The following is a 10646-nucleotide window of genomic DNA, read 5'->3' on the forward strand; positions in this document are numbered from 1 at the left end:
CTGGATCTTTTGGAAGTTCAAGCAAGGAAAAATTTATGTTATTGTGTTACAAAGACGATTTCAACAGCTCTTCACAGAAGTGAACTCTGAGAGACTGTGTGTCTTCATGCTAACCACTTAATATGGTTAGGGCAGGTACAATATTATTTCTTCTATTGTCATGATAAACAGTCTTGTGGTAATCTTCAAAGGTGAGTCTGAATATATACTACAAATATGTCATTTAACATGCAGTAATGAAGAGGGTCAAGATAACACCCAAGGCCATTAGCCTCCTCTATGAAGGGCATATACTATTTCCCACAATTCACAAAAAAGCATCCGTACATAGGCAGGAGACATGACCTGGCCTCCACACATGGTTGTTTAAGAAGAAGTTGAAATCACAGCTAAAATCCCTGTAATACTTTCCTTCTTTCACCCTGTAGACAAATTATACCTACAAATCAGGAGTATAAATGGGCCAATGCATCAACGAATATGAATAACCTGAAGCAGAACAAATAGAACGCATGAATTAGGACACAACAGAATTATAAGAAAACAAAACAAAACAAAACAAAACAAAACAAATATTGAGTTCAATAAAAAAAAAAAGAACTTAGGAAACCAGTGAGATCTTACTGAAACTGAAATGGAGGAACACCCACTGAGTCACAATAGTGACACAGTCAAGGAAGAGGATATTTCCCATTTGTAGGGTCCCAGTCCAGCTAGTCATGCACTGATTTGCATTTTGGTTGGGAAATTCTCAGTCAGTTCTGCTCACAGTAGGCTAGGTTGCCAGTCCTATAAAGGGATCCTTGGCTGCATAACTGCAGACTCCTGGTACTGAAGTCCTGGTCTAGTTTGTTGAACCTGGTGAGTGCCGTTTCTTGAGTTGATCTGTTTTTATGTTTATTACTAGTGCTGTAGTGAGTTTTGGGGATTAAGTATCATGAATTTAGTTTTGATCATGGGATGAAAGGTATATACCTAATAGTCAAAAATTTAGCAATGGATACAATAGACCCCTGTGATAAGTGGCTTTTCCTTTTATTTGATAGGTGGGTTTGAGGGAGTATATTTCTTTTTTATATGAATATTTTGGTGTTTTTTTAAAGTTCATATACTTTAGCAAGCATTACAGCCTGAGATTTTTCTGAGCTATCTTTTACTGTCCAATTCCAGGCAAACTGTTGGGATGATACAAGTAATAAGGGTGATAGGAACTGGTTTTGTAATTTCTCAGGTCACCAGTACCTGTCTTGAAGGTGATTCTTTGTGAATTCATCATTACATTTTTCATTAAAACAAACTAATTCTCCTGAAAAAAATGCATGAAACAAAAGAGGATTTGTCACGGCTACTTCAGGAGATTGATGGACAAGCCAGGAAGTCCTAAAACAAGAGTTTTGGAATAATGATCCTGCCAGGGGGGAGGAGGGTGTTGTTCCAAGTTTCAATCAATCTTATCTGTATTGATTGCCACCTAACACTGTCATGAAATTGTTTTCAGATCCTGATACTCCAGCACTATGTCTTACCAACAGCAGCAGTGCAAGCAGCCCTGCCAACCTCCTCCTGTGTGCCCACCTCAGAAGTGCCCAGAGCCTTGTGCTCCTCCAAAGTGCCCAGAGCCTTGTCCTCCTCCAAAGTGCCCTGAGCCTTGTCCTCCTCCAAAGTGCCCAGAGCCTTGTCCTGAGCCATGTCCCCCTCCCTCATACCAGCAGAAATGCCCTCCTGTGCAACCTCCTCCACCCTGCCAGCAGAAGTGCCCACCCAAGAGCAAGTGAGGACTTCAGATGAATTCAGGAGAAGGGAATTCATCTCAAATACTTCCATAGCAACACCTCCATCTTCCCTTCAAAGCCTGTCATGAATACAGAGGAATCTTCTACACATTTCACCCTGCATGAGCCTGTGGCGATCCCTTACAGGGAAGGTGTTTCCCTGAAGTTGTCCTGCTTTTGCTGAGAATGATCTGTTCTCAGTGGTTCACTGTCCCAAATGCTCAGAGGGTAGAGCAGCTGCTGTCTATTCTGTGCACTCACAACATGCTTTTCAAACCTGTCAGTCATCTTGTTTGTGTTATCACTGTGGTTTCATTTCCTGAATAAAGCACAATATGATTAATGGCATCCGTGTGTCCCTTTTTCTAAAACACTCTATTGTCTTCCTGATATGCTTATGTTCTTTTATTTTTATTCATTGATCCCAAGGTTATTCTGCTGCAATTAAGTTTTGACTGATATTAGATCATATCAAATATTATATAGTGTTTGTTGTTTTGTTTGCAAGATACATTTTTTTTTCATTCTGTACAACTAAATGTCTCCTTTAGTACATGCTAACTTAAAAAGGGTATCTGATACTCTAATATGCATGCACCACTAGGGACATATGTCTACATTCTCCTAACTACCCCATATACTTTGCTCTACATTGGCCCCTTCCTCTGACATAATAATTACATATCTACATCATTTATCATAGTTATGTTTTCTACTTCTCTAATTGAAACAACTACGACAACTATGTATTTTACAATGTTCTTATATTTCTTAACATGACAAAATGCAGTTCATTCATATTTTTAGAAATAGCATATCATCGTTCCTCATTACTATTACCCCAGTACATATACATGACACCTTTTCTTAAACCATTCACTCACTGGTAAGCAGCTATGTTGGTTATTTATCTTGAATATTGTGAGTAGCACTAAAATAGATGGGTATGCAAGCAAGTCTATTGTATATTCTATTGGACTTTATTTTTTATATGAACCTAAGTGATGATGGGGTTCATATAATATGAATATATGATAGTTTTGTTTTAGTGTTATTTCTTTGGAAGAATGCACACTGATAACCCATAGATTGGGTTAATCTACTTTCTCATAGTCTGAGAATTTGTGTTCCTTTTTGTCTCCTTTTCTGCCAGGTTCTGCTGTTATGTTGGTGGTACTCATTCTCCCACAGGTATAATGATTCTGGTGTTATATTGGTTTTTGTTTCTCTACCTCTCCTACCAGCTTCCTTTCACAGTCCATAAAGTTTAGGAAGCATCTTCTCATCGTGCCTCACTGCTGCAGAGTTCATCTGATTGTGGAGGCAGACAAATTGGTGGGTTCCCATGTTAATTTAGAATTGTCAATACTGAAGTTATGCAGATTTATATTTATTTACTGAAAACACGGGTCACTTAAAGTCATGTCAAGTGACAATTAAGTCCTTTTATAGACTGAAATGAAAATGTAAGTGGAACTAATGGTTGTTATATTGAAGTAAATGAAGTATAAACGACATTTCCCCTACAACCACCAGGATTAATTGTTCAACTACAATTTACTTGAGGGCAGGTGTGAGTCTCTATGATTTTTTGGAGTCTTTGTTGGTTCATTCCCTCAAAGCACAGTCAGATTCTTCAAGGTGGCTTTCCAAAAGGTAATGTTGAGTGAAAGTCTTCATGGGAATGACTAAAACAATGAAGTTCTATTTGTTTCTCCAATGATTCTTTAGTGACATTCCAGTATATCTTTCTGAAATAGTATGTGGTGAATGCCAGGAGTCTTGTCAACATAGAAAAAAAATCATAATATCAACATGAGAAGAAGCCATCCACTCTCCTATGTCCCTGCTGGAGACAAACATATTGTATAGAACTGAAAAGCTGAATATCCACTTGTTTATCAGGGTATAGACTTACCCAAAGTGCAGTTTTCTTGTGTAAACTGCTAGTGGAAGTTTGTTTTCTGTTTCCCTAGGCATGAGCTGGTCACATCTTTAGGAACAGTACATGCACACCTCTAGGTTTCCAGTATTGGTTTACTGTACTATACTTTTATTTGATGTTTTGCATCTACTCCACTATCACAGCATTTAGATTCATGTGGATGTTGCAGTCATTATCCTTCTAAGCACAGCAGGACTGGTAAATATATGAACTTGTAGAGACTCTGGTACAAGGCACAGGACCTGGACAGGTCTGGGTCTAATGGGGTCCCAATGCTGAGAGTTATCTCCCAGAAATTATCTCCAATTGATAACAACTTACAAATGTACAATGCATTTTCTCCAACAGAGTCTTTTTTAAATTTTTATTTAGTCTCATTTTTCTTTTTTTCCAATCCAGATTTTATCCTCTCCTGGTTTACCCTCTGATTGTTTCCCGTCCCATACCTACTCCACACCTCTGTCTCCACGAGGATGCCCCCACCACTCTTCCCACCCTATGAGACCTCTTAATGGGTATACAAACTATTCAAGTCTAGGACCCATGGCCAGCTCTAGATGTCCAACAGAAATAGAAGTCAAAAGAATTTTTGGATTTTTTTCTTTTGTTAATCCACAGGTCTTTTGCTTATATATTATGTTTACAAATTTGTATTTGTTTTATATTTTAAATGAGATTTCTGTATTTGCCCAACATGTATGTCTCTGTATCTGTGTGTGTTTCCTACAGTTTTCTTTGGGTCTTTGTTTTTCTGGTCATTTCCTTAGTGTTATTCAGTTTGTTTGTTTGTTTGTTTGTTTTTTGTCTCATTTTGTTACTTTTGGTTTACTTTGTAGATGCCTTGTGGTGGGAAGGTATAGTACATCTGGCATGAGTTGAGAATTCAGAACCATAGTCATATTATATTGCATGGAAACTATCTATTTTCAAAAAGTTAAAATAAAAGTAAACAAACTACCTCCCCCAAATCAAATAAAGTATTTTTAAATTCAGTGATGTCCTGGCAAAGTGATTCTAGCCTAAGAATCTGAGGTCTATGTAGACCTCTTGTTTCTTGTTCTTATTTCTTGAAAATGTTATTCTATATTTCATGCAGTATTTTCTTAATGGAACAGGATATACTATAATAAAATATAAAGTTAAATGAAAACTCAAAAATATTTAAACTTGATATTCAGGTCTGTCATTTGATTCCTAAAAATCCTTAGAAAACCAGGATGAGACAAAGACCTGAGAAAAGGAATGTGTCCAAGAATCAATGACAATGCTATGACTCATGACTTTGGGGATATGGAACCTGAAGAGAGCACCTCCTATACCCAGGCAGGAACCCCAGTGGTTTGATAGGGATACCAGCCCACTCACAAATCTTTTAATCCAAAACTAACTCTCTCTATAAAACATGAATATAAAACAAGGGATGTAGTAGAGACTAAGGGAGTTGCCATCCAATAACTGGCCAAACTTGAGGCTTATCCCATGGGCAAGCACCAATCTCTGACACTATTAATGATACTCTGTTATTATTACTGTCCTTTAAGAGACTCTACCAAGCAGCAGACTCAGACAGATACACCCACAGTAAAATAGTGGATGGAGCCTGGACACTCTTATGGAAGAATAGGAGGAAGGATTGCCAGCCTGAAAAGTATACAAGACCAATAAAGTCAACTAACCTGGACAACTGGGGCTCTGAGTCTGAACTACCAAAGAACATACACGGACTGGACTTAGGCTTTCCGCACATATGTAGCAGATATGTAGCTTGGTTTTCATGTGGGTCCCAAACAACTGGGACCAGGGCTCTCCCAAAAGCAGTTGCCTGTATGTGGGATATGTTCTAGGTGGGCTGCCTTCTCTGGCCTCAGTGAGAGAGGATAGTCCTAGCCTTGCAGAGACTTAAGTGCCAGGGTAGAGAGATACACATGGGGGCCCTCACCTGCTCAGAGGAGAAGGGAAGGATTGTGGGAGGGGTGGATTGATTGGAAGGGTGCCAATCAGTAGGATATAAAATGAGTAAGTAAAAAATAAAATTTATTAAAAAAAAATAAAGGTTGAACTCGGGGCTACTCAACCTATAGAGATAAACTATTAAGTATTTAATTCAATGATAGATGAGAGCTTAAAGGACTGTTGTGTGTATATTCATATATGCGCATACATGTCTTCCATGTGTTAAGTCTTAAAGGTTCATGCTGTGTGTCCTTGTTCATCTATGGTTGCTCTTCATAGACCCTATGTGGAAGGAACTCAACTTCAGTACCTCTGCCTCAAAAGGGACTCAACTTCTCTGAATTTTGTGCAAGTGGTATTAGAATTAGCAATCTCTACTTTTGAAAAATGCTGGTAGTATATGTTATTGTAAAACATAAAGACTTCCATCATGATATTTCAATATATGCATACAGAGTATATTCACCCTCGTCCACGTCATTCATCATAGAAGAGCAAAGCATAAACACATGATACTTGTCTTTGGAGACTTGATTATGTCTTTTAACATGATGCCTTCTCTAAAATAGCATCTCTATTAGTTATATTTATTTTTGTTTTATATTAAATTTATTTTATTAAATACATCAATGAGAATTGCGTACAGTGTATTTCAATGATATTCCTGAAGCTGTCCCCCCAACATCTCTCCTTACACACCCACTGTGCCTTTCTTCCCTTTTTCTCTGCATCATGATAAGTTGAGGGTCTCTCTCTGTGTTAATAATCTACAGCAAGAAGAAGCTTCTTGGATTAGGAAAGAATGTGGATTGAGTGTTGGGAGTGTGGAGAAGATATGGGATGAGTTAAGGAGTCAGAATCATAATCAGAATATATTGCATGGAAACTATCAAGTGCCCATAGGTTATGTGAGTATAATTCTGAGTATTTGATTCAATTACACTGATCAACTTGTCTGTTTCTATATCAATACCATGTAGTTTTTTTTATCATGGTTACATTGTAATAAAGCATGAGATCAGGGATAGTGATTCTTCCAGTAGGTCTTTTATTGTTCAGAATTGTTTTAGCTATCCTGGTTTGTTTTGTTTTGTTTTGTTTTGTTTGTTTGTTTGTTTTTGTTTCCCATATGAAGTAGAGAATTGCAGTATCAAGATCTATAAAAAATGTGTTAGGATTTTGATGGGACTTGCCTTCAATCTGTAGATTGTTTTTGGTAAGATGCTCATTTTTCACTATGTTAATCCTACTGATCCATGAACATGGGAGATCTTTCCATCTTCTGTTATCTTCTTCAGTTTCTTTCTTCAGAGACTTGATGTTCTTATCGTAGAGGTTTTTCACTTGTTTGGTTAGAGTTACACTAAGATATTTTATGTTATTTGTGGCTATTGTGAAGGTTGTTACTGTTAATTTTCTCAAAGTACCAGCTCTTGGTTTTGTTGATTCTTCATATTGTTTTATTTGTTTGTTTGTTTCTAATTCATTAAGTTCAGCCCTGCATTTGACTATTTTCTGTTGTCTATTCCTCTTGGGTGTGTTTATTTCCTTCTATTCTAGAGCTTTCAGGTGTGCTGTTAAATTGCTAGTACAAGATCTCTCCAGCTTCTTTATGAAGGCACTTGGTGCTATAGATTTTCCTCTTAGCATTGCTTTCATCATGCCCCATAAATTTGGATATTTTGTGCCTTCATTTTCATTGAATTCTTGAAAGTTTTCCTTCCTTCCTTCCTTCTTTTCTGTATTTCTTTCTTTCTTTCTTTCTTTCTTTCTTTCTTTCTTTCTTTCTTTCTTTCTTTCTTTCTTTCATTCTTTCTTTACTGAACAGGTGACCACTGAGTAGATATTTCCATAAGTATCTTTCATGAGTATGTGGCCTTTCAGTTGTTTCTGTTGTTATTGAAGTCCATCTTTAATCCATGGTTATCTGATAAGGTGCAAGGTGCATTTCAATCTTCTTGTGTCTGCTGAAGCTTGCTTTGTGCTGGATTATGTGGTCAGTTTTAGAGAATATTCCTGGAAGTGCTGAGAAGAAGGTATATTCTTTAGGTTTGGGGTGAAAGCGTCTGTAGAAATCTGTTAGATCCATTCATAACATGTTAGCTCCATTGTTTCTCTGTTTAGTTTCTTTAGTTTCTGTTTTGATGATCTGCCAGTTGGTGCTAGTGGGGTGTTGAAATTCCCCACTATTGTGTGCAATTCAATGTATGATTTGAGAGTTAGTAAACTTTTTTTTTAACAAATGTGATGCCCTTGCCTTTAGAGTCTAGAGGTTCAGAATTGAGACATAATCTTGGTAGATTTTTTCCTTTGATCAGTATGAAGTATTCTTCCAATCTTTTTCTGGTTATTTTTGGTTGAAAGTCTATTGTATTAGATAATAGAATGACTACCCCAATTTTTTTCTTGGATCCATTGCTTGAAATCTTTTTTCCAGGCCTTTACTCTGAGATAGTGTTTATCTTTGTATTTGAGGTATCTTTCTTGTATGCAGCAGAATTTTGGATCCTGTTTACATATCCCATCTGTTAGCCAGTGTCTCTTTATTTGTGAATTGGGTCTGTTGATATTGACAAATATTAGTGACAAATGATCATTTTTTCCTGTTGTTTTGATGTCAGTGGTAGTACTGTTCTTTTGGTTTTGCTGTGATATGGTTAATTTCTTGTGTTTTCTTGGTGTCATTACTCTCCTTGTGTTAGAGTTTTCCTTCTAGTATTATCTGTAGGACTTTATTAGTAGAAAGATATTGTTTAAATTTGGTCTTGTCACAGAATATCTTAATTTTTCCATCTATGGTGATTGAAAGTTTTGTTGGGTACAGTAGTCTGACCTGGCATCTTTGGTCTCTTATGTCCATATCTGTGGTCTACCAGATATCAGTCCCGGATCTTCTGGCTTTTAGAGTCTATGTTGAGAAATCAGGTAGAATTCTGTTATGCCTTTATGTGTTACTTGGCCTTTTTCCCTTGCAGCTTTTAATATTCTTTTGTTGTTGTACCGTACATTTAATGTTTTGATTATTATATGGCAGGAGGATTGCTTTTTTTGGCCCAATCTATTTGGTGTTCAGCAAGCTTCTTATATGTTTATATATATATATATATATATATATATATATATATATATATATGTTTAGTCATCTCTTTCTTTAGGCTAGGGAAGTTTTCTTCTATGATTTTGTCAAAGACACTTTCTGGCCTTTTGAACTGGTAATCACCATCCTCTTCTATTACTATTATTCTGAGGTTTGGTCTTCTTATAGTGTCCCAAATTTCCTGGATGTTTTGAGTTGTAAACATTTTATATTTGTCATTTTCTTTGACTGATGTATTAATTTCTTCTATGGTATCTTCTAAGCTTGATATTCTCTTTTCTACCTCTTGTATTCTGTTGGTGATGCTTGCAGTTTTTTCCCTATATTTTCTATCTCCAGGGTTTCTTCCATTTGTGTACTTACCATTTTTAGGTCTTGGACAATTTTATTAATGTTCTTTAACTGTTGGATGTATTTTACTGTATTTCTTTAAGGGATTTACTTGTTTCCTCCTTAAGGGCCTTTACCTGTTTCATTATATTTTCCTGTATCTCTTTAAGGGATTTATTTATATCCTCTTCAAAGGTTTCTATCATCTTCCTAATGTGAGGTTTAACACAGTCTTACTCTTCAGGTGTGTTAGTATATCACAGCTTGCTGCAGTAGGAGAGCTGGGTTCAGATGGTGTCATATGGCACTAGCATTTGTTGATTATGCCTTTCTCCATCTGGTTGTCTCTGGTATTGGGCTGGCTTGGTAGTCACTGGGAGTAGTAAGCCTCTAGAACTTGTTGTCCCAGATAGCTGCAGGTCTCTCAAAAATTCAAGCAGAGCTGTGGGCTGGAGTGTGGAGTACAGATTCTCTATTGCAGTTAGAGGTGTGGACTAGAAGGAAGATGGAGCTCCAATAGACTAGAACAGAGATCACCACTGTTGGGCTTTCTGGGGTTGCAGCATATGGGAACACTGAAGTACGGGTGGGTGTCTCACCTGGATGTACTGCATTGGGACAAACCTCTAGGGAGGCAGGTGAAGTTCTGGGGTATTGAGCAGTATACTGTTCCAAGACTGGAGGTGGGGGGTCCATGTACTTTTTCAGAAGACATTTAGTGTTAGTAATCCCTCTCTATATTCCATGATCTATGCTACCCTAACTTTCTCACCTCAGTGTAAATCTTCCTTTTCTAATACTGTTCTTTATCCCTTCAAACCTTTCTATGTGGGCTATTATCAATAGAACTTCTGATGTAACTAACATTGTGTTGTATGGCACCATAACATAATACATAGTTGGCACAATACAGTTGGTAATTTTGTAATTTGACAGAATAGGTTCTAAATATTTGTCTAAGGAAGATCCTATAGCTGCGATATGCAAATATAGTGAGTATTAGGCTTCACTTAGTGACCTGGCTCTGTGGTATGTGTACTAACTTTTTTGAGCAATCCAATGGTCATAAATTACTCAGCACCTGGCCCCATATGCAGAACTGATGACTCTTTCCCTTAAGGTCCAAGAACAATGACATCTTCAGCTAAATTCTTCCTTACTCTCAGATGCATTGACAGTCATAGGAACCTCACATGCTTCACTGAATGTGAGTCAACGTCTGTGTGCTTCTCAGAATAGCGCTGGGACTAATTGAAGGCTTTATTTCACCTTCCTCATTTTAGTCTTTCTTCTCCAATTATAAAGTAATATTCCAGAAAGTTTTCATAATTGCTTTGTCAAAACAAGGAAGCACTAACAACAACACAAGACAAGGCACTTCCCTGAGGAGAGTAAGAATATTTGCTGAGGGACCTGGGAGCCATTCTGAAAGCAGAGTCATACATGGGGTTGGCAGCACTATTCTCAATGGTAAGATGACAGTATCTTTAGTGCAGAACACACAGGTGGAGCCTGTGATGCTGTTCATGAAAGAACAGATTGCAGAAAA

The 10646-nt window shown here is 37.2% G+C and overlaps 1 protein-coding gene across 1 annotated transcript; it reads left to right on the forward strand.

Moving 5' to 3' along the window:
• The first annotated feature begins 1517 nt into the window (after positions 1-1517).
• Positions 1518-1775, forward strand: LOC116094135 (small proline-rich protein 2D). Its single transcript, XM_031376075.1, has one exon. It carries the CDS (start codon positions 1518-1520, stop codon positions 1773-1775), a length of 258 nt encoding a protein of 85 aa, XP_031231935.1.
• Positions 1776-10646: the final 8871 nt, after the last annotated feature.

Source organism: Mastomys coucha, unplaced genomic scaffold (genome assembly GCF_008632895.1).
Source record: "Mastomys coucha isolate ucsf_1 unplaced genomic scaffold, UCSF_Mcou_1 pScaffold16, whole genome shotgun sequence".
NCBI classification, from domain to species: domain Eukaryota; kingdom Metazoa; phylum Chordata; class Mammalia; order Rodentia; family Muridae; genus Mastomys; species Mastomys coucha.